This window comes from Anas acuta, chromosome 3 (genome assembly GCF_963932015.1).
Source record: "Anas acuta chromosome 3, bAnaAcu1.1, whole genome shotgun sequence".
Lineage (NCBI taxonomy): Eukaryota > Metazoa > Chordata > Aves > Anseriformes > Anatidae > Anas > Anas acuta.
This window is the reverse complement of record NC_088981.1, coordinates 94,295,069-94,320,759: the sequence shown is the minus strand read 5'-3', so window position 1 is coordinate 94,320,759 and position 25,691 is coordinate 94,295,069. Positions and strand designations below refer to the sequence as shown.

The 25,691-nt window shown below is 34.1% G+C and overlaps 1 protein-coding gene across 3 annotated transcripts in view; it reads left to right on the top strand.

Annotated features, from left to right (window-relative positions):
* MCPH1 (microcephalin 1) overlaps positions 1-25,691 on the top strand; it is a 126,164-nt gene that overhangs the window by 10,389 nt on the left and 90,084 nt on the right. For all 3 annotated transcript variants that reach the window (XM_068678418.1, XM_068678416.1, XM_068678417.1), the window contains exons 7-11: positions 1,626-1,718; positions 3,122-4,132; positions 9,978-10,090; positions 21,602-21,639; positions 24,573-24,735. In XM_068678418.1, the coding sequence (XP_068534519.1) occupies positions 1,626-1,718; positions 3,122-4,132; positions 9,978-10,090; positions 21,602-21,639; positions 24,573-24,735 (1,418 nt within the window). The remainder of the gene's footprint in view (positions 1-1,625; positions 1,719-3,121; positions 4,133-9,977; positions 10,091-21,601; positions 21,640-24,572; positions 24,736-25,691) is intronic.

Sequence of the window (25,691 nt, the reverse complement as noted above, 5' to 3'; positions counted from 1 at the left end):
AACTTGTGATTCAAAATACTTTATGGGGATGTGATCTGACCATTGGAATCAGACAGCATTAGTCATCATGTGGATAGCATTTCTCAAAACATCAGTCCACAACTCACTTGAAATGAAGACTTGACGTTTTGAGCTTTGAATTCCACTGACCTGGGTAACATTAAGGGATGCTGATCCAAGTGATGCACGCAGAAAGGGTGGTGCTTGTTTCTTCCTGCAGTCTGGTATCAGGACTGTGGCTATGTCTGTATTTGGCACCCGTTGCTTTGTTATGATTTGACCAGAGTTACTTTTAAGCGTAATGACTGGACCCAAAAGCTGAGTATAAATTTTCTTCTATGTCATTTGGATTTGAACTGAACCTAGAATCTGTGAGCTCTCAAAGCTCATCTCTTGTGTAGATTGTGTCTCTGACAACAATATCTGAAGGGAGACTGGATGTACTCCCTTCTTGCCATGTTTTGAGTTCGTAAGTATGCTTTCTGTTTTTTTAGTTTCCATATTGGACAGGATATAAGTAGTCATGGAAGACAATTTTTGCAAAAAGGAATTTCTTAATCATAGAATGAATTGGGTTGGCAGGGACCTTAAAGATCATCTAGTTCCTCACCTCACAGAGATAAGGTTCACCAGTCCGTAGTTTGCTGGGGAACACAACACTTCTTGGGAATACTAATAATTAAAATAGAGTTTCTAAGTTTGTGAATTGATATTATACCTTGGTTGAACTTTACAACAAGATTCTAAATCTTATTTCCTGTTAAATTCTAATATTAATACTATAATTGACAAAGATTGTAACATTACTACTTCCGGGCAACAGTTTAAAAAGGAGTTCAAAATTGATAAGGTTCTGAAGAATGACATTAAAAAAAAGCCTAACTGAATAAAATGAGTTGACTTCAAAATACAGATCCTAGTGAATTAAATCTAGACTTGAGTTTTCAAGTTATTGTTAGAGCTTACCTTACTGTGCAAGTACTAATGAGGCCTAATTCATTAAATTTTTGTTAATTAGTATAAAAACTGTTGAAATGTGGAACACCTTTTGTGGGGGAAAGTCTATAGTGACTGACATTTTAAGAAGTCTATGTCAACTGAACTGTCACTTTATCCCTCTAAACATAATTGTGGAAGGAAAGTATAGAACCAGTGACACATCAATTAAAAAATTAGATTTAATTTATTTTAGTATATTTTGTATCTGTTTTCTCTTGAAGTTTTAAGGTAAAACTTCCAAAGGTTTTGAAAAGCATTTCTGCTATAACAAGGCATTGCTACTAATTGCAAAATTTATCAGATTGTTTAGTTAAAACATCTCAACTGGCTTAGAAATGTCCATAATATTTCATGAAAGGTTTGCCATCGTTCTTTTGGTTTCTGAGTACTGAGTTTCTAGAAGAAATTTGATTTAGTTTGTAAAATCTAATAGCTTTTTTGTTAGTATGTAAATTCGAGTCTAAGGATCGTTAAGCATTCTTTAGAATTAATTACATGGTTATAATTAGTTGTCAAAGCAACCACTTATCTCTTAAAATTGAGCTGTTTTGAAATATGAATAGATGCTGTGGAAATATGTATGTTTGCACATAGGGCTAACTAATTTATTATTTATAAACTCCTAGCTTCACAAATGTCTCAAACACCTCCACGTAGTTCACGAGGAGACTGCCCGCTGTCTACCTGTTTAACAAATGCAGAAGATGCATCGTTACAAGGTTATTATCACAACCTTACTTAAATATTACTAAATTTAAACATTTAGTACATGGGCTGTATATCTTATTTTGCATGGTGATAGATTTGTACACTGGAAAAGGAACTTTGTATGTTTCCTCTACCATTTATATTTAAAGTTGAATTATTTTAGTTTTGTTTATTGGTGAAATATATAGAAGTAAGAATACAAGGAACTGGAGCATGAGAAGTCACATCGGGTAAATTCTCTGCCCTACTACTGTAATGCTGTTGTCATTTCCTCTTCTTTGCACTGTTCCCCCTTAACGTCTTGTTCTGGCGTGCTATCAGTTTACTGATACCATGATTTTGTATAGAACACAGAGTACACATTAAACAGTGTGATGTGGAAATAAAAAAAGAAGTGAATGAGAGAGAACTCAGAACTGAAGTGTCCTCCAAATTTTCAATGGAAAAGCTTGAATTCAAGAGAGAACCTAATGCATTCTCCAGCTTGATTATTCAGGGAGTGAAGACAACAGAAGAAATAAAAAGAGTAAATATAAATCAGCTTTTAAAATGTTTCATGGTTGCATTTGAATTCAAGTGGTTAATTAAGGTTCTTATGCTCAGAATGCTAGGCTTTAGTTCCTGTGTTTTTGCATCACAGGACGTAAGGAAGAGTTTTTTTGTGAAGGCTGTTGCGCTATGTCAGTATTAATATCACAGCATTAATGAAAAATGTATGCCATGAGTAATGTACATTAGACTCATGTCTCCTGTCAGTCATGTGAGCAGAAAGCTAAGTTGGATTTCAGTAGAAAAGTAATGAGAAGAAAGCTTCAGCTTATGAGAAGAATTCATAATGAGGACCACTTGAGTGCACTGCCTACTCCATTCTACTCCGACAGTAAACTATATCTCACACTTTAAAAAAAAAAAAAAAAAAAAAAAGTATACTGACATCATACAGAAAATCTATCATTATTGATGTATACATTATGATACCATGATGTATTTCATTTCATCTTAACTCTGGGAAAACTACAAGGTGCTGGGTAATGCTGTGGTAGTAAGAATGACAAAGGTAGTTGAAAACTAAATAATCAATATAAAATCATGCTGCTTTTCTTCACGTATTAGCATAGAGAAAAAAGCTTCTCTGCTTTGTTTCAAGAAAGCAGAACAGGATTTGGGGATGCTTGTTACCACTTAAGAAGACATGGTAGTTAAAACTAGCATAGCTTCTAATCAGCATAGAATGTGCTTTGTTTCTAAATTGATTTTCTGTTAATATTAGGTGGTGAATCAGTTAAAAAAAATTCAGATAAGTGGCTAAATCCTTGTTGACTTCTTACAGGAATTTCATATGTATTCTATTGAGAAATTTTGTACTGTTTCTGTTTTGTTAAATGTTTATATTGCTGCTTTTCATATTTTGCAGAAGAACAAATGGAAGTCTGCTTAAACTCAAGTGTTGATGATCTCTGGGGAACTTATAAACCAAAGAGACAGAAAAAAGAAATAGCAGAACCCACCTGTGATACTCAGACTCATATTCATGTTTCCAGGAGTGCATCAGTGAATTCTCCCTCATGTAGCTATGACCAGAAGAGCTTAACCCCAAAACAACCGAACGGAAGCCTAAGTAAAAAAAAGATCTTGCAGCATACTTTCCAAGACAATTTAGAAAAACATCTAGAAAAGTTTCCAGAGAAAAATCAGAAGGATGAAAATACCATGACTACTTCAGTTGCAAACAAATATTCTCCTCTCCAAATCAAGGACTTGGGTTATTTTACTCCTTCCCGAAAAACAGCCAAGTTAAATGCTGTTCCTGCTTTGATTCACAGTCTCTCTAATTCACCTGTGAGCAGCAGAGACTTAAATACATGTTCACGTGATAGAAGTTTCCCTGTTGACAGAAGTGATTGTCTTCTGGAACACAAGAAGGGGAAGAAAGTACAAACACTGTTTAGCTTGAAACTGTCTTCTTCTGAACTGCGTGCATCAGGGTCTAGAAATGAGTTCTTGAAAGGAGTGAATACTTACAGCAACGATCAGTGCACTGAAGATGCTTCTTATGATGACTTCTTTTCCTCATATAATTTGAATAAAAATGAAGTACAGGTAGAAGTCCCACAAGAATCACAGAATCCTTCTGGTGTTTCTTGCAAAGAGTCTTTAAGAATCATGGGCTCAATTGATATGAGTTCCTGTAAACCACATACTGCTGAGAAAAGCAGAAGAAAGTCTATTCAAGCAAACGATGTTTCGGTAAAGAAAACATTCAAAACAGCTGAACATACAGAAAGTGTGCCATTAAATTGCATGTCTGATGGTGAAAAAGCTGAGATTGCAGAAGCTCTAGATTCAGATCTTGTGAATAAACGGCCTCACCATGCTCATGAAAAATCCTACAGAACTGATATGAATTACTGTACTCGTGCTACTGGTAAGTCTGTACATAGAGCTGGAAAATGAAAAGATACCATACTTCAGTAGAAATTCTTATACAACTAAGTTGCATTCACAAGGGAAAAAACACTGTAATTCTGGTGTTCAGAATTACACCAAAATAAGAAAAAAAAATGCTGCAGTGCTGACTTTTCACGTAATAAATAAATGAGTACATAGGAGCCAGAGGAACACACATATGTATTCCCATATGTTACAAACATAAAGAAGTCACCAAGAGATAAGGAAACTGTGCTCAAAATGCAACAAAAGTACGTGGGCTGTCTTTTTTTCTTAATGCTTGGTATTCTGTAAACTATGCTGCTATTGAAGACCTGAAGAAAATGAGGCCTTCATGTTCACAATGTTATGGTACTCATGTAAACTTTTTAATAGTAACTACTAGTCATAGCATAGCCAAAATTATTCTTATTTCACAAGTTAAAATTGCTATTTCAAATTGCAGGTAAAACACCAAATTCTATAATGGAAAAAAATTATTTCAGTTAGCAATTTCTAATTTTTGCTGTAACAAAGATAGGAGACATTTGAGGGCACAGAGGCACAGACTATCCTGAGTTGGAAGGGACCCATCAAGGTTGTTGAGTCCAACTTCACATAGGGAACAAAAAGAGGTGCAAAGTAAGCATCTCTTTCACTTAAGGTTTGTTTATATGGAACTCATCTTAGTTTTTAATAATTTAAGAATACTTTTTTATATCTGAGCATTCTCAAGTTAGTTTAGCATAAGTGTAAATATAGTGTAAATATCAGTGTAAATATACACTAGAATATTGAATTTCAGAAACTCGGGAAAATTCTGAAACTACATTAATAAATTATATAAAATTTATTATTTAAAGCACTGAACGAAGTCTTGATTTCAGACTTATGAAATCATCCAGTGGAAATGTTGAAAGGTGACTGTGTACATACCTGTGAGAATTAAGTTAACTGTGAGCTACTATTTTCGCTTACAAAATACATCTATGTTTTAACACGTTAAAAAAAAAAAAATGTGGGTGTATGTCATGCAAGTATAAGTGTACAACCATAAATGTATGAACCCACTGTTGCGTGTTTTATGCCATGTAGCAATGTACTTGTATAGATGATCCTTGATTGTTGCATTTCTTGATGTCAAAGAACAGTTTGCATTTTCATTAAACAATCAGAAAAAGTTTGGGGGGGATGGAAGGGGAGGAGGAGAAAAAAAAGTGATCAAATTGTCATCAGTGTTATGTTATACTATATATACTATATAATATGTTATACTTTTATTTCTGGGCAACTTGTTTAAGCTCCCAGGAGGAGAGGCTAAACAGTATTCATCAAACAAGTGTTACCAGATGTTTATACTTTTTACCCTTCTTGGTTAGTTAGGAACTTCTGTAAGCTTCACTTAGACGTTGTAATTTTAATGACTGTTGTGATTTTAATGATCTGTGATTTATCAGTGATGACCATTTTTCTAAGTATATGTTTTTTTTTAAGCTTTGTGCATCTGTTGTGTAGTCAAGTAGAACCTCAAGTCTGACGGCTCAGATGAGCTCACTTGAAAATGGAAGGGAACAGTAATGAAAAATGAGTCGTGTTTTCCCTATTAATTCGAGTTCTGTGAAAGAAAAACTAAAATAATTTTTTAAACTTTCTTACTGTAACATTGTAATATGGAATCATGCATTTTTATTAAATACAGGTTTAATGTTTTCTGATTTTTGTTTTGCTCAAGTAAGTTATTTGTTGTCCATGTTAAATAGTAAATAAATAGTAATTTGCCCTGTTCTCTGTATGGTCTACATAATTTGAAAACTGGGAAATGGTGTACTATTTTTAAAAGCTAAATAATTATTTTAAATATATAGTTTAGAGGTTATCTGTATATATTTAAATATCTAACATCGTTCTTCCCTAGTTTTACACCGCATTTGTAAGTTAGTGGCACTCTTATACGGTGTTTTTAATGACAAGTAAGATTTGATAGGTATTCTCTGTATTGACTACTTGGAACCCTTGATTTTCAAGTAAAAATGTAATACATAGGCTAACCGAAGGCTAACCTGGCAAATGGTAATGCTTATATTGTAGCAAACTTCAAGTTCATTTGTAGAGTACATTCAAGGCTGTCTGTCCATTTGTTCTGCTGAACAGCATTGGCATAACTGCTTATTTTCATCTTACTCCAAGTTATAAATCATGTAGAGAACTGTCACAGATAAAAGGTGTGAAATTAATTAAGAGTTATAAGAATATTAAAAGACCCCTACTCCAAATCACTTTTTCTTTCTCAAGTTTGTTTCTAGAGATTAAATAATATATATATATATATATATATATAGTTCTAATTTACAGCAGCCATAAATGACAAAATTCAGTGTTCTGTAATCAGCAAGTTCAGGGGTTTGCATGTCAGTACCTAGATGTCTCAGAGTTACAAGATAAGCAAAATGCTAGCTTTACTCTATCATAAATATAAGTTTATGGGCACACAATAATGCTCTTTTGGGAAAATTAACGATCTACGTTGCTAGGAGAGTCTAAGATCTTCCTTGTCATTCATATTGTAAATCGGTTTACTTTGTAATCCATTCCATCCACTTACTTTTAGTAGGGCTGATGCTGACATTTGAACTATACAGTTTAGAAGAGTAATACTTAGATTTGATGACTTAACAGGAGCTCAAAGCTACCACAATAAATAATAATGGGCAAGGAGTGCAAGATTATGCTTTTTTTTTTTTTTGGTCATCCCACAATCAGAGGATGAACTGGGACTTAGATTTTTTTCTAGTCTCAACAAAAAAAAATAAAAAAATAAGGCTTAGCTGAGTGAATTTTAGATATTGATGGCTAATGTGGAAAGCAATCTTAGTTGGCCAAAAGACATAAACTAACATCAATTATAGTGTAATGGATGTATCTCAAGGTAAAGATGGGGAATCAGGAATATCATTCCATTATTTGGTGCCAAAATGAACAAATTTAATTTAGATGAATGAGTTTTTACATGAAGTTCTAGGTCCAGAATGCCAAGTTTGTGCTTTATACAGCTAAAATACCATCTATGTCTTTAAAAGCACACATTTGAAAACTTGCTTAGATATCTGTCTATCATCTTTTTTTCAGTTTTGGAAAATGACAAACTCTTTAAAAGTAGGAACTAACTTGTAACTAATTATTTATACTAAAAGGGCAAATATTTCAAAATAGAGGATTATGTTAATGTCAAATTTACAAAGTCTGATGACATGTAACAAACTAGATAAATTGTTTCAGAACAATTCTCTCTAAGAACATGGTGGGCACGTAAGCTTTTAGAAAACTTAAAGAAATTGCATTCTCAATAACCAAAACTTGACATTTGCCCATCCTGAAAAAAATAGAGTGACTAACTCTGGATAAGTACAGAATAGATGTGATGTAGCTTGGTTGCGGTGACACTTGAATATATTCTCAAAGTAGAATGCCATAGAAAAAATTTATGTTAAAAAGGCATGATTTGACTGAATGAAAACTAGCTCATGGTAGCTAATCATTACTTTGATTTTTAACTCAAAGAAAATGGAAATTTTAAGGATAATATTCTGGTTCAAACCTTCTCACTGGTGATAAATAATCATGAATGATGAGAAGCTTAAATTGCAATTCAGAGTCAGTCTAATATGTTATAATGCTTCAGAGGGCTCTCAAGGTTGATTTTGATACCACTCACTGAACAATGATTTTAGATGAGGATTTGGGGGACCTAATCACAGCGTCATGAGTTTGCCAAGTATTTGGACTACATTTAGGGATAACAGTGGATAGAATTGCTTCAAAAACTTCTCTCAGCTTCATCAGAAATACCCTAGGAAAAGCTACTAAAGATGAAAACTTATGACTGAGCATCTGCTTTTTTAGATAAAAGGAACCAGCAGAAAAATGGGCAATAGACAGTGAAGATTTAGACTTAGAGGATAGAAAAATCTGGGGGAGTCCTGGTAGTCAGGAGAGAGGAAGTAGGAACTGGATTGCAAAGATTAGTCCTTACTTATGTAAGGTCCCTGAGCTGGTGTCTAGAAGAGGGGATGGACATTGTCACCTGTTCCTGCTGTCCTGTAAACTCAGAGAAAGAGTGAGAGTGGACCCTAACGGGGAAGAGATCCAAGCATCCAGGTCTTTGGGCTTTAATCCCAAGTGGGGCAAGAGTTGAAGCGATCAAGTGATCAAGCATTTGGGTCAAGAGAGTTGGGAGTATTTCATCACTTCACGTTTTTCCCTTCCCACCCCCCCACCCCCCCCAAAAAAACAAAACAACAAAAAAAAAAAAACCGCACGCTTCCTTTTCACTGAGAGGGTTGTCACACACTGGAACAGGCTCCCCAGGGAAGTAGTCACTGCACCAAGTCTGTTTGTTGGAGTTTAGGAAGCGTTCGGACTGTGCACTTAGTCACATGGTCTAAACTTTTGGGCAGACCTGTGTGGTGACAGGAGTTGGACTTGATGATCTTTATGGGTCCCTTCCAACTCGGGATATTCTATGATTCTATGTGTTGCCTTAATGCAATGCCAAACAAAACTAAATTAGTTAAGTGGTTCATTCTCCCTTTGCTAAATGCAACTTTGTAAATACTGGGTTTAATGTAATAATTGTACCTGAAAGCCACATTTTCTTCTATTACACAAATGTTACTGTGGTGCTGTGTAAACTGCCATGAAACTTGCAACTTTCATGTGAAAAAGTGATGAAATTTTGACTTAGTTTAAAGGCTAGCATTTTAAAGTAAATCAGCAGTATCAGAAAATGTTTATAATTTGCTGTGTAGTCATTTTTTTGTATTCTGTTGCATCAAAAATTAAGAATTTAAGTAGCTGACAGAGGGAAAATGTGATCGTGAGTTGTACATGCTGTTAGACTTGTAAATATGGATAGTACTTTTCATTATTTCCCAAAAGTTGTCAGAAGTTTATTTGGGATGAGCTGAATTTAGGCCACTTCAATCACTATTTATTAAACGTTCTTTAACTGGTCTAATCATTTCTTTGAAATGAAAAAATTAATGAACGTCCTAAAATAGACTCGATTGAATTAAATTTGGGAAAAAGATCTTCTTAAATCTTCAGTAGTTAAAACTCCATTGATCAAAAGATGGAAAAAAGTTTTTTCATCTTATGCCAGCAAGTTAATTTCTCAAATGAATCCAGAAGTTTATTATTTAGTATTTATAAAAGTAATCCTGACAGTGTTGAAGAATTAAATATGTTAATTCACAAAATAAGTGATGAAAAAATACTGCTTTTTGGTAGGCACAGTACAGCACCTTCTTATGAATGGTGCCTTTTTCTAAATAACTGATATGCCTACTACATGTGCAAGCAATCCTTACCTGCTAACAGCTTGCTAGATTCACTTACAAACTGTTTGAAAACATGTTTCAGACCTTCAGGTTATTTCACATAAACACAGTGTGTCCTGAAAGCACTCATATTTCAATAGGAATTGAAAAATGTAGCAACCAGTGCTTCAAACTCCGAAATATTTCTTTGTGTATTCATACACAAATTGCAAATTTTGAAGTAAAAAACTATGTAGCTGATTATCCATTTGAGGTTAATATATAGTATTCAAAATATTGGAAATCTGGAGTTTTACAATTAGTTTATTCACAAGATGAGAAACTGAAAGATGAAGTCAAATGTTTTAGTGTCGTTCTTCCACAACTGAAACAAAATGGAAAAATAACTGGTGCAAACTACTGACCTAGCTGTTTTAATGGTACTTAGCTCTATCTATGTACTAGGATAAAATAAGGGGTGACAGTTTCATTTCGAGTTTCTAAATTTGTACTACTCTTGGTTTCTAGGTGATGAAAATGAAGTTTCAGAGTGTGATGTTACTGATGGCTCTTGCAAAGTTTTTAATGAACGAAAGAATAAGCACAATGGGGGGGTGAAAAAAACTAGAAGACTCCAAAAGGTCAGTTTAACTGGTCATGTTGTTTGTTAAACTCATTCTTGAACAATCCGAATGTGATTTTGTAATTTTTATGATGTTTAACTAACCAATTGGCTGTTGCAATGTAAAAAAAAAAAAAATAATAATAATCCTATTTTCTCTTCCTCCAGCAATTGTCTGTTAGTATGTTTGTGAATATATTTATTTAAGATATATACACGTATATACACATGTGCAAACTTCGTAAAGGCAGTGTTGGAGATCCCTAGGAAATGTAAATAGTGTATTGTTTTGGATTAAATTAGACTAAGTATCTAAATTTTTGTAAAGAATTAAGTTGCAAAGCTTCTCTGGTACCAATTGCAATGCTTTCATGAAGCTTTTTAAAAAAAAAAAACAAAAACAAAAACAAAAAAAAAAACCTGAACATTATATTTTTTAATGAATATAAACACTTTTTTAGTTTAGAAAAATATTTAATATTGTTAGAAAATATTTAATATTAAGTTAGAAAATATTAGTTTGTTTCTTTCACCTGAAGCAAAAAGTATGACAGGAATAGCACAAATATGGATATATGTATATTTAATGGGATTTTATTGAATCATAGTATTATGAAGGATTTTCTGATGTTTATATAACTCTTAAAGTTTATCCTAAAATGGAAATACAAAAAAAAAAAAAAGTAATTTCATAGCTATTTTAATTGAATGATAGTAATGATAGTTGAATTGAATTAAGTGTGTATCTCTGGACCTTTTCTGTCTTAAACAAGCAAACAAAAAACACTTAATATTTTACAATATATTAATTAATTAATATATTAATTCCAGAGTACATGCATTCTTACTAAGTTGTTCCAATATAAGGCTTGAGGTCATGCTGCTGGTGTCCTGGGAATCCATTGTGAAGAGTAGTCTGTTAAATTTGTTACTAAGCTATAAGTCTCTTAATTTGCAAAGCGATGTAAATTGCAGTTATTATTTTTTCTAGAAACAGAGTTTGCAATTTTTGCAAGCTCTTTAAGAGCTCTCTGGGTGAGTGTAACTTGTAGACAGTGTCCAGCCTGAGACTTTGCAGTTCTATGCTACAGTTAGCACTACAATTGTAATTCATTCCTTACAGTGAATACATTTCAGTAGGCATTTGGAGTTTCCTGTGTGATAGTAAATAAAAAAAAAAATCTTTTGGAAATAGGCAAGGCATAAATGTTGCATTGTTTAGTTTCATGCTTATTTCACTTTGTCATTTGTAGTTTCTTTAATCTATTATAAATCAAAAGCTGTAGGTTCTGTATATTTGTCTGCCATGCTATTGTGTTATGCATTTGTTTTCCTTGAGAGGAAAACAGGTTGTTTCTTTTGTATTTTAGCTGAAGTCAAAATTTATAATGATTTAAGTACTTTTATGTCACAGTTTTAGATTGCAATTCTCATATTTCCTTTTGTATCTATACTATTTATATAGATGTGTTTATTGTACTCTTAACGTGGAAGACTTCTAATCATAGTTATTTAAAGGTGTATTATAAACTAACAAAAGCATGAAGACAAAGCAGTTTATAATGGCAACTGCAGGCATGTTGGGGGAAGACAGGTAAGACTTTCAGGAATCTTTAATGGCATCAGGAACAAGCTTTTCCGTTTTAAAAATATATATATATCAGGCTATAAGTAGTTCCTATAAAACTTCCTAGTTTAGAGATAACAGCAGCCCATACCTGAGGACAGTTCCAGATCTCTCATGTTGAGTTGTTGTGGATATGCCTATGAATGTCAGCAGGTGGCTTCCCTGGTCTAGAAATCTAAATTAATGATTCTGGATTGCAGTGATAGAATAAAACGTTCACATGTTGTGGTGCACTTTTCAATAATTCCATGTAATTAAATATGTGGCTCTTTGGTGCATTGCATATAGAGGAAAAAGTGAAATACTTGTAAAGCCAAAAATAATCCAACATTTGTTACACCGGTGTTAATCTGTTGGTATGAGGGTTAAGTATTCATTTCACTGCTTAGCGTCACAAGATGTTTACATTTGTCACAACATTTGTCACATATGTCACAAATGTAAACACTTTGCAATTTAAACATATGGGAGAAAGCAGTTTGTTATGCATATCAAATTAACTGCTCTTTTTTTTCAAATAAAAAGTTGTTTCATTTTTTTTAGAGGGATATGAGGTAGTTATAGTTATCTTTGAAAGGACCTAAAAGTGTCACATCATCAGAAATGCAATTGCAGTAAATTTACCCTCCAAAAAAGCCTTAAAATCCCATCTTTTGAATGAGTAGAACAAGCTCTTTAACCAAGTGGGAAAAAAAAAAAAAAAAAAAAAAAAAGTATCTTGAGGGATAATTAAAACCATATTTTGTCAGAGACGATAGTATGGGCTTAACTGAATTCCATTAAGTTTTGTTTTTAAACAGATACATCTTGACTTTTATTTCTGTAGTTCTTGGATTTGGGTGAAGGTAAAGTTGTTAACACTGAATTTAGGAGATTTTTGAGAGAAGGAAAATTTTTACAAGAATTTAGGCTCATGCTGTAGAGAAATTGTGTGAAACAGGCCATCTTTAGATCCTGTTACCAAAATCCTTCTTTTTGGAGATATTTTATTCATGGCAAAACAAATTTGACATCCTGAAAAATCTGCAACTGTAAAATGTGAATCGTCTGGCCAGAAACTCAATAAAGCAGCTTTATGTCTATGTTCAAAATATACATTTGACTGACTTAAACAGATTGTATCTCTTTATGTTTTCCTTACAACTTTGATTTAAGCTGCTTCAAATAGGTACATATTTTAAACACTGGTTATAGAAATGTTTCTTCACCTTGTAATTGAAGTGAATATTAAACCAGTGTGAATCGTACAAGGTGGAAGCATAGAAGCTCATTTACAGTTATCAGTGAAGAAACTAGATCTACACATTTCTGATATGAGGAAAACACTTGATGTAATGGGGACAGTGGACAGTTGCCCATTGAAAGTTATTCAAATTGATTGCTTTGGGCTGTAGAGATGAGAAGAGTGAATATAGCTGCCCATAATGTGTGCTTGCATGACACCATCAGGAAACTGATATTGACCAAACAAATGTCTGTTGGTGTGATCTTATGCATATCTGATTTGATCCCAGAACGTTTCATGAAGTAATCCTGAACGTGCCTGACCAGCTCTGGCTGATTACAAGTGAATAGTTGATTATTGTTTACCTGTGGTTGTCTAGCTGACTCAACATAAAGACAAAGAAGGTGGGAAACAAGGTTTTGAGCAGGCAACACTGAGACAATTTTGAAGGATTTAATGTTATTAAGTCACTGTAGAAAATTAGCTTCATTGGAGTGTCTGAAATAGGCCACTTAAAATACAACAAGAAAGTTTATTTTTACTGGTAAATCAGCTTATGCTGCTACTGTATCCAAAATGTAGCTGTGATGATTAGTTTGTTTCAAACATTCAGATTTTATAGTATTATTAGCATTTGAGAGCAAAATATCATATCAGTAAGAAGTGTTATTGTTTCATACAAATGGAATATGCAGATATTCATTTGATAAGATACTTCTTTCTTTTGGAATAATGTTAAGTAGTGAAAAGAAATAAATAAAAGAACCTAATGGATTTTAAATTACTGAATGCTATAAGAGCAATATATAGGTAAACATAAAACAGGTATCAGCAAGGTTAATATGAGATGGCTAAAATTGCTGAAAAAAAAATATTCTTCGTAAAAACTGGAAAACAAAACTTTCAAAATACTGCCATGGTGACTTAGCACTTACTGACGAAGTGCTCAAGCTTTTATTTCCAGGAGATAGTTCAGTAAAGCGTACTCTTGTATCCCATGATTTGAGAATATTTTATATGTCTTGTTTGTATATTTAATCTCATGAGTACTTTCACCCAACCTTTGCAATACAGTTCTGGTTCCGAACTTTGTCCATCTAGTGATTTGATCCCCCACAGATCTCCCACATCTAGACGAGGGCTTCCAGAATAGAAGCTGTACTGCAGGCATCTGCTGCTGCACCTTAGAGTGAGTGCTTTTTTCCTGCCAGGAAAATCTGCAGATGAACCTGGCAGCCTGCTCTTATAATTAAGGCCTTGTAACCTTAGAAATCATTCTATTTATGACAGGTTTCATGCTAGCTTTTCTGGTCTATCTGCTGAAATCTTATGATCTACTTCTTAATTTGAAAAAAAAAAAAAAAAAAAAACAGTCTTTTAAAGTCACTCCCTTTCTATGGCAAAAGGTCCAAACTCAACTCAATTTTAGAGTGTTTCCTGTTTTTACAGGGATACTTGCAGCTGCTGTTCTCACCCTTGTAGGTTTTGCTGTTTGAAACACTGGAAACATGTACCAAGACAGTGATATAGGTCATGGTTGACTTTTCAATTTGTCATCTTGGCAATCATGATGATTAATATCCAAAAGTTGGATATTAATCAGCCGGGTTCTTACACAAAGTAGTCACTAACTTTCTTTCCAGTCAACATATTTGTGTATTGGATCCTTTTCAGAACTTTATTCATGAAATAAGGGAAAAAAAATCTTTGTGTTTCTTCTATTCAGAAGATTGATGGATATGATGATTTTTGGACAAATAATAATAATAAAGTCTTACATTAAGTCAGAACATACTTTTAGGCAACTAGGAAGTTGTTCTAGAGCCTTCTCTAGAATAAATGAGAAAAAAAATAAGGGCATGCACTGAGAAGAAAATCCTAGAGTCCCAAGTTGTTTGAAATACATCAATGCTCTCTCCTTAAAAGTCTATGGCGTTCTTGAATTTGTTGGTGGAAGGGAGGCTTAGGAGCAAGAAACAAAACTCTTTTTCTCACTCATGTCATTAGGGAAACAGTGCATAAATGTTGTGTGAGAAAGGAGACCGCACACTCTCTGCTTTAGTGCTAGAGACATGCATACCTCACTGCTGAAGATGTGTATGCTTGGCATGACTAACTCTAGTTACTGGTAAATCATGGGTCTTTTCTGGTTTGGGGTTATGGTGTTACATTTAACACTAGGGTCATAATGGTCATGCCAGAAAACCAAACAGCCCACTGGACTGCAGCTGATTTGGCAAAAATTCAGCCAAAGATTTCGTTCTTAGCACCAGGAAGAAAAGCAACTGAGCAACTGGAAGCAACTGGAAGAAAAGCAAATGAATATCCTGAATAAACTTACTGGTATCTGCTATGACTGTATAGGTTGGAAATCCTTTAGTTGATGGAACTTAAAATTATCATAAAACTATCCAAACAAAATACTTCCTAAACTCCATTGGATCAGCATTTTACATGTCTTCAGGTTTGTTTTTTGTTGTTGTTGTTTTTTTAAGATTAACAAATACTACCATTCTTTTATTCATCAAAATTAAGCTATGTATGGATTACCAGTTTCATCTTTGTAGAACTAAGAATGAATTCACAAAGAAGCCTGCATGGTATAATAATATTTATATATTTCTATTTATATATAAATAGAAAAAAATCTTGCACCACATTACTCCTTAATAGATGTACTTTGTGCTAGTAGAATCAGAAATGCTGAAATCAGTGGCCGTTCACTGTAATAATATATAGTTCCATCCCTACATCCCAGCTGAAATGGGACTGTTTTTCTTTGTGCCTTGGTGGCTAGCAGATGGTGGCTAGAAGGTGGCTAACAGATGGCTGATGAGGGCTTACAAATCACACCATAATTTTCACCAAAGCTGCTCTATTGTTGCCCACTGCCTTTGGAATTTTTTTAATCTCAGTTAGGGCACAGCTGAAGCTTTATTAAGTTCTTTATGTCAGTCATAATTCAAGTGTCTGAAGAAATTGTTCACTTCATCAGATCCAGTTATTAAAGCATAAGCAGCTTTAATGTTTGAACAGATGAAACACATTCACTTTTACACCGTGCTTAAATTGTTGAAATTGTTCACAGAAGGACACAAACTATATTTGTGAATCTTAAAGGGGTTCCTTTGGGGTGCTTAAAAATTTCAGCAGAAGAAAATTAACTGTGCCTGACTTTCTCACAGATCATTTGGAAAAGTGAGTACACATTGGAAATTATTTGCTGCTAATAATCAAATATGTTTATGCCTTAGTGTAGTCTTTAAAATATTTCTGCTTGGATGTATGAGTTTTCTCATTAACAGTTTTGCCTCATGTTTTTCTTTCTTCTGCCTTGTAATTTCTTTGGCTTCCCTTCTTAAACATAACTTTAATTTTCTATGTTAGCTATATTTTTGTTTAGATTCTTTTCTTCACCTTTTAGCATCCACTTCTTGAACTTCTCTGTCCCATTAGCAGTCTCTGCCTCTCCGTGTTTTCTCAAGTTTCATGGTATACAATGTAGAGGCAAAACTTTACCAGTAAAAGACATTTGAGAACTGGGCTGCTGCTTTTCCTGAGTAATGCCAAGCAGGGAGCCAAGCCTTCATTTTTACCTGTTGGAATAAACTGGGCTTCCCATCAGAATGGGAATCACTCCTGTTTGTGCATTTTGGACACCACTGCAGAGATGCTAATCTTGCTTGTTGGCTTTTTTTTCATGTCGTGTTGATTGACTGTGAAATTTCTGGTTCAGAGAACCAGGCTTCCCAATTCGTTTCAGTCAAAGGAGTAGGAAGCAACATCTTCCCAAAAAGGAGCATCATGTTATGCTGCTCTTCTCTGCTCTGCTCTCCTGGAGGTGTTCAGAGGATGTGTAGATGTGGTGCTTAGGGATGTGGTTTAGTGGTAGACTTGGGAGTGCTAGGTTAATGGTTGGTCTTGATGAGACCTCTTGGAGGTCTTTTCCAACCTAAATGATTCTATGATTCCCTTACCCTGTGACTAACCTGCCAGAAAAAGTCAGTCACGGCCTTTGCTTGTGATCACAGCCAAATGAACCTGCCCCTTGAAATGCAGAATTGTCCCTTGAGTTGCTGTGATATCTTTCCTTTGCTGAAGAACTGTGTGCCCCAGGGTTTTGTTTGTTTGCTTTTTGTTTGTTTGTTTGTTTGTTTTTGTTTTAAATATGGGTGTTAGCTGTTATGGATGCATGTAGAAAACTGAAAATGTCGATTAGTTGTAAAGTGACAGCACTAGTCTCAAGCTATTGATCATCTTTAATCTTGTCATCAGAAGTTCTGGGGGTTCCCATGTCTGTGATTACAGGCTTTCTCATTTGTTTTTTCTGATCTTTGGCATTGAGGGAAACCTGATTCCCAGGCACCTGTCACATTGTTATATTTTTCTGCTTTGTTATAGTCTGCTTTGGTGGTGGTGGTGGGTGTTGTGTTTTGTTTTTTTTTTTCCATCTTTCCCCATAGTATTATTAATTTGGCTAGGATGGGTGCATTTTTCACATCTCTTTAGGACAAAAGCAGGGTTTTGGTTTTGGTCGAGATTACTGTTGAAACTCAGTTTGCAGCCAGAGGAAACTAAAAAGATATCATTATCAAGAACTGATAAGTGGAGGAAGGTCAGCCAGAAAGTAAATTATAGCTTTGTATAATTGCTGTTTAAAACTACTGAATAGGAATCATTCACTACAATTACCAATTATTCTCAGCTCTGAGCCACAACTACAAGAATAGAATAAATTAATGTAGAACAATATAGAGAGCATTTCTAAAAACAGGTTTAAAGTTCTGGATTCTCTCATTACAACTTTTCTAGATAAAAACAGAGTGAAATTAAACTAATTCTTGAATATTCCCATGCTACATGTGGCTCTGTTTTTTAGCTAATGTACTGGTAGGACTGAAGAATGTGACACCTGGAATACAGCTGTAAAAATCAAAAGCGTGTCTGGGAGTTCTGAACCTATTTCAGAACCATCTGATGGAGCTACAATAGCCAAAGAAAAAAGGGCTTGGAAGAGTACAAACCAGATTGCATAATGCTCTCTCCCTTGCGCTTTATTTGCATATGAATGCACTTCTTTCCCCTGCCTTCCATTACAAAAAAAAAAAGTCCTTTATTGCTAGCATATTGACCAAATCACACAAAGGAAGTATCTTGTTGACTCCTGAAGGTGAAGGTCTTTTCTTTCCACCACACTGTAGTATGCTCCTGAGTTTGAGAGTATGCTGAAGCTCGTTTCTTTCAGAACCTGTCAACGTTAAGGCATAATGCAATTCAAAAGTGGTACTTATTGCTTGATATCCTTTCTTGAAAAAGAAAAAAAAAAGATCTGGATTCTTGACTCAGAGACAAAATGAGATCTGTTTTACTTAGGCTAGAGTTACTTGTAACAGTCACAAATGTAAAACTAATCCTATCAAGTAAATTCTTACCTTGAATGCACTTTCTTCTTAAGAATTGGCCAGGAAAACACATATTTAATGTCCATTTGCCATTTATGGCAAGCATCTCATGACATTCTTAAAGAAACAAAATTTGAATTCACTTTTTTGAAAAGCAGGTTGCACAAAAAAAGGGGTTTTCTCTTACTGTCCTACAGCTCCAAGAAGCACCTGCATAAACTTAAAAGCAAGAAAACACAGTTTGAGGTTGGCTGCCTCTTTTGTGGTGTAAGCCAGTTAACATGCAGGAAGTATCACATTGGGTTTTATGTCTAAGGATGATTAACAAGTACTGCTTTCTCTGAGGTCCATGCTTCACATTTAAGAGGACTTGGAAAAATCTTATTGTTGGCATATTCTAAAAAGAAATGCTTGATGCAGCTGTATTCCTAAGAAACATATAAGGAGAGCTGAAGCATGTAACTTCTATAGGTTTCTATTTCATAATACAGCCAGCATTCCAGACCTAAAAAATAATTCAGACAGAAATGTGTTCTGATTTAGAGTACAGATATGCAATTTCTCTAGATTCAGAGACTAATTATAAATAAAAAGGGCCTGTTAACTTAATACCATCTTTTTCAGTGTTTTGTTAATAATCCTGCTTCAAATGTGCATTAGAACTCATAATGATTCTCACCAGATGTCTTTTTGCTAGTCAGAAAAGACAATGCTAACTCAAAAGAACATTTTGCAATAAAAGCAAAATGGAGAATAAAACAGACACGAATAACATAGAAGAAAAATTGCATAGCAAGGGAGGGGAAAAAGCAATTAATTTGAAAAATGTACAACTGAAAATTAAAACATAGTTTGGCGAAGTTTTCTGTTTGGTAACTGTATTAAAGAGGACTGCTTGTCTTATTGAAGCAATAAAACAAAATGTTGTCTGTTTAGAAAATGACCTCTAACTTGCAGAAATATGTACAGAAGTATGTATTTCAAAATGAAGATGAAATAATAGTTTGGAAGGAATTAAATGTATTCCAGTTTCTATCTTCTGTATGCATTTTTTTCTGAATTCTTTAGTCTTTTAATTGCACTGAGATGCACTGACAAAACATTCACTAGAATATTCACTATACCAGAATATTCACTATACTGTTTCGTTTGCTGTATGGTGTAGCATAAAAGCTATGATTCAAAAGCAAACTTTTCAGGGTGGTGTCAGGACAAGCTGCAGGTTTCCCAGTTAGTATGGACACAGTATTTTCACTTCCCTGATATAAGGTTTTAAGGAACTGTTAAAAAGCATCTCTGCCCTGAAGCTGAAAAAGCAGTTGTAGGATCACCAGCTGCTCTGGCCTTGGTTTATAGAAACTCTTTTAACAGAGCTTTGGAAAAATCAGTGGTCTGAGTAGTAATGTTTCCGTGATTTTTCATTTATTAAAAGCTGTGAGGACAGGTATTGTTGTGCATGTTCTGAACAAGCACATCAGGATCTCTAGGGAACCTGCTTTGGCAGGGGGGGTTGGACCCAATGATCTCTTGAGGTCCCTTCCAACCCCTAAAATTCTGTGATTGTGTGATCTCACTTTGGAGCTGGTTCTATACAAGGGCTCCAAGAACCTAGTGCAGTTGTTTTGTGTGGATTTAACTGCAGATCTCTAGCCAAAGAGCTTTATTCAGATGGTAGTGAGGCTTGGCTTCAAATACTGAAGGAGAACATTATGGTCATGCTGAAGCATACCTACACTGAAGCATGCATATTTGACGTAGATGAGGTTTTCAGCACAGAAGGACTGGAGAAAAGTAAAATCTTGTTTTGAAGCCATGTTTTGTCCCTTATATTGTATTCCAGAATCCCATAAAGTAAATTCAACAACATGTATTAAGACTACTGTAAAGTGTGGCCCCACATCTGACTTAAATCATATAACCTAACATGTTCTGTACAGTGCCCAATACTGCAGTCCTGCCACAAGAACCCTTACTTGTACACAAAATTTCAGTATTTAAACTCAGTTCTGGGATTTATATAATTATGATTGAAAGATTAATACTAATATTGTTACTATAATGCTATATTTCTATATTGTTGCAATACTATATTATTTTTTGCTCTAACTCTGATTGAAACATGGAATTGAAGGTCTGAAGCTCTGAATTTTTTAGCAGGGACTTTGGGAGCTTACACCTTGCAGTTGTGGTAATACATTGGGGTAGGATTAAAAGGAGAATGATTATTTCTTATGGAGTGGTAGTTGTCTAGAGAAATAATACCAAATGCATATATTGATTTTGAAAAATAGATAGAGTTGTTTTGAAATTATTATACAAAAGTCAATCAAACTACTTTTTCTGCAAAATTAAAATGTTTATGTATACATACTTATGCATGTTTATGTAGTTACATAGCTTACCTAGTCACATAATTGTATTTATAGTTACATAGGTCTTAGCCATGATTTCAAACTCTCCTCTTACATGATTATGTTGCTGACCATGTTATGTTTTGATGATCATCTTATGTTCAGTTATGCATGTCTCCGAGACTGTTCTGTCCTACCTTTGTGCATGCTAAAGACTTTCATATTTATTACTGACAACTGAAGGATACTTCTTTTTTGTCTGATTTCTTTAATTCTAACTCATAAAATGCTTATTTAAAATGTGTGGGACAAATACTCTTTGCACATAAGCTAGGGGAATCTGTTGAGACAATACTTTTTAAGATGTCTGTTTTGCTGTTTTAAGGATTGCTGTAATCTTTGAATATGCCTTGTTATGCTATTATTTGGTCAACTTTTATTCATTAGGCTTGATTTGAGAGCAAAAGAACATATATTAGAATTATACTTTAAAATAAATATAATCTTGTTTCTTCAGCATCTCAGCCAGTTTCTTCCTGTCTTTTGGAAGAAACTGGAATCATTTTAAATTACAGGGTTTCTTTGTTGAAGTTCAGCTGCCTTTTCACTTTTTTTTTTTTTTTTTTTCTGTAGCATGCTAGACTGGAAATCCTTCACTTTTTTTTTTTGATGGAAAATTCTATTCTTGTTTTCTGCTGCTGGATGCTTTGATACCAGATATAATGAAGAGGTTTCCTTTTTTTTCTGTCTCCTTAAAGTTTAATGTTTTTAATATATGTGTTGATTAGTACAGCCTCTTCCACACATTGTACTGTAGTTATGAACTTTAATCCTTTTAATGGGAAAGTTTCTAATTTAAGTGTTTTTTCCAAAGGAGAAACCTTTTCACATTTTTGATGTTTTCCTGTTTCTTTCATATCTTTAGCCAACAAGAACACTAGTTATGACGAGTATGTCTTCTGAGTAAGTATTAAACGTTTTGACTCTTTAGTCAGCATGCAGTTAAACTTAAGTGTTGATAATCTTTTGATGCTTATAAAAAAATGAAAATCATCTTTTGGACATGTGTTAAAATTTTATTCTGTTATTCTGGCACGTGCATACCTATGTGTGTCATTGCTATCTACATTGTGTAGGGACGTATGCGTGTTTGTGTTCTTATGGTGCAGACTGAATTGTTCCATAGGTGAGCTCAACAGGGTTTCAGAGTTGTAAAATCATAATATTAACCAAGTTTTGAATTTTTCTGAAACATGAAAATTAGAGTTTTATGTAGTGAAGGATTCAGGCTTCTAGGCCAAGACTTAGTCTTTTCCCCATATGCTCTATTTCTTTAAAAAAAAAAAAAAAAAATTAAAAAATAATAATTATTAAAAAAGAAGATTTGAAACATCAGTTTAAAATGTTTTCTTTTATATAAATAGTTGCTGAAGAAAGTTGCTGAAAAGCCATTCCAGGCTTTTTAGCCACTTAGTTTCAAAACATTAGAAGCAGCTGCCACTGCATATTTGGGAAGAGTTAATATTTTTCTGGCGTGCTCTTATCATTCTCTTAAAACTCTTAAAGCATAAAGACATCCAAGAAAAACACAATTCCATATTTTATACTATATTTGCTTACAGTTTTTTAAACTGTTTTTCAAAACTCAGGATATTTCTACTACCCTCAAATCTGTTTCAGGATTGAAGTAATTAAATCATGACAGTTGCATAGCAAGCACTCAGAAACAGCACTTAGTGGCTGTACTTTTAGAAATTCTTTGTAAATGGTTGTCAATAGCAATTAACAAATATACTACTATATAGGTCAGAAAGGCAAAATGGTAGTAGTATTTTCCTTGTATTTAATGTGAGTGGATGCAGATAACACCAAGACTGTAAATATACTTTGCTAGTCATGCAGTACAGGATCACTGCAAGGGAGGGAAAGATAATAACTTCAGTGCAGAAAAGGGTAGTGGAAAACAGAGGCTGTGATGTGCCTAAAAGAAGAGAACAGATCCTGGCAGCTGGGGAGAAAATTTCTTTTGTTGAAAGAGGTCATTAATGTTATTTATTTTCTGTTAACATATGTTGACTTTTCTAAAAATAAATAAATAAAATAAATTAAAAATAAAGTACTGTTTCATAAAATAAAAGTATCTGGTGATTAAAATTTGCTGTTCTTCAGAACTTTTTCATTAAGATTGTTCTTTTGGCTCTCTACAGTTGTAGGGATTCATCAACCTGTAAGCAGGTGGAAGGAAGGACACTGTTTCTGAAAGAACTAAAAAGCAGAAAATAGTCTTCCAAAGGGCAGCCCAGTGGCCAAAATCCCATTCTACTACTCAGTAACTACAGCTACAAAAGTAGTTCCTTTGAAATTAAATGTCAAGATGCATGAATTCAGTGGTTTCACGGCATTGGGTTTTGTGATGATATTAAATGCTGCTCACAGCCAGTAGCTACTTGTTTTTCTCAGTCTCAAATTCAGTGAAATTTTGCTGTAAATTTGCATCCAGTTGTTTTTTTCTTGTTGGAAGTTTTTTTCACCTGACCAATATATAAACTAGTGAGTTTTCAGTGTAACTTAAAAGATATTATGCACATAGCCAAGTCCAGAGTTCACAGTAACCAGTGGCAGGATTTAGGCAGTTAATCAGTGGTTCCATTTCTAAGTGTGTCCACACACACTTTTGACTTGTATAATTAGCAATCCTGTTTGTTTGTTTTTACTATTCCTTTATTTGTTTGAAATTTCTTGGGGGGAAAAAAAAAAATCAACAAAGCTAATTGCTGCCTTCTTTGTGAAGAATGTTTCACAAGTTTTGTTAGAATTACTCTAAGTAATATTTTCTTTAGCTGGGATATTTGGGGAATTACAATTGAATTACTTTCTGTGAAGTGATATGTAGTGAGAATGAAGCAATCCCAGAGTCTTCAAGAGATGTTCTGACTGCTTGTGTTATGTCAGTAATTAATTTCAATGTTTTACCTTAGAAGATCATCACTGAGATATATAAGACTTTGTTCAAGGTTGTGCTTAAATTTTTGTCTTATGTAGCATGCCATAGACGTTTCCAAGAAGTCAGCTGAGGGGAGTAGAGAAGGCACCGGAACCAGGCTTTTCTCTGCAGATCTTTACTGTTCATTTATAACAATGATCACAAATGAGAACAGTATGTTCTTATGCAACAGCTTTTCTCTAGAGATACCAAGATCTCACTGTTTTCATGAAGATGTATTCATGTGCTTCAGTGTAGCTATGTAGAGAACTCAACTTAAAATTCCACTTGTAGGTGGCCATTCTGTATTTTATACACAGTCCATAAGGTGGCAGTTTTATTTAAGGGTAACTGTATTTTTAATTGAAATATTGACTCAGATATAGTGTAGGTAGCAAGAGAGAACTTTAAGACTTCTCTCTAAATTTAAACATAGCATTTTATTCAAATGATGAAAATCTGATACTTCCTAATGACATCCTCTGAAGAGTGCTGTGTCTAACTGTTTACATTTCTTACTAACACTTTTTTGATAGTACTGCAGAAGCAACCAAGAACAAAGCTCTGTTGTACTGGGCATTATACACAAACAGTATGTTAGATAATTCCTAACTCAAAAAGCTTTCATTTAAACAAACGAGATAGATGTGGGGTACAAATGAGCTTTGATATGCAAGTAGATATGATTGTGTGCTGACAAAAAAAAGGTCTGTTTGGATTCTATGAAAAGGCTAATAAATTTTGGGTTAGTAAATGGATAGAGGCTGAGGGATAAAAGGATAAGAAATGATTGGTGAGGAAAGAAAAGAGGTGGACATGTAAGCAAACTTGAGTTAATTTGTTTTGTGTATATATGCTTGTATAATCATACATATCCATTCAACATGTCTTTTTTTCCTTCTGTTCTTTTTAGGGAACAAAATACAGTAATTCAGGTGGTGAACAAACTTGGAGACTTCTTGTTCTCAGATGTTGTATGTGAAACAACAAGTCATGTAGTTACAGGGAGTCCTCGTCGTACCTTGAATGTTATGTTGGGAATTGCTCGGGGGTGTTGGATTGTTTCTTATGAATGGGTAAGAAATATACATTTTTAGTACAAAATAAGTTTAATTTATTTTGTATAGCTGAAATATCAACCGTGTTTATGTCCACGCTATGTGCAGTGTTCAGATACTCAAGCTTCCATAAAGAGTTCGCTCAATTAGAGGTAACTTTTCTGTTTGAAGCTCTGCGTTACCCTGAATACTGTCTTTCAGTACTTATTCTAACCACTGTATTTGTGTACGGCACCTCAGTGTATATTTTAGAAATGCTTGAAGACTCTTCATCCCATGACAAATGCATTATTTTGGACAGATTAGAGGATAAACAAAGCATTTCTGCTCAATGTTAGCCAAGTTATTTTATTCAGTTTGAATTTTTGTGTACTGTTTTAATACACTTCTATTTTGTCCTTAAATATGTATTGTGTTCAGAACTGGTTAATAAAAATAAGAGGAAGTTATTAGATATTTTGCTGCATTGTGGGAAAACGTTTTGTTTTGTTTGGTTTTGTTTAAAAAAAAAATAAAGGAAACCTCGTAGATGAGTAGTTTGGACATTTTGTAATTTACAGAAATAATTCCCAGATGCCCAGATCAAATAAACATTGTATTTCCTCAAAATTTCTTGTGGACTACCACATAAAGTTACCAGACTGTTACTGTAAAGAGAAGATAATCATGAATTGCTGTACTGGGTTTAGCTTGGGTGGAATTATGTAATTTTCCTCATAGCAGCCCATATGGTGTTGTGTTTTAGACTGGTGACCAAGGCAGTGTTGGTAACGCAACAGTGTTTTAACTGAACAGTGCTTGCACAGCATTAAGGCCTTCTCTGGCTTTTCAGTTATCCCCACCAACATGTAGTTTGGGAGCAAAGAAGCCAAGAAAGCTGACCCAGCCTGACCAAATGGATATTCCATGCCATACATGTATCATGCTCAGCTAGGGGGAAGTTTTCCCAAAGTAGATATTGCTCAAAGACTGTC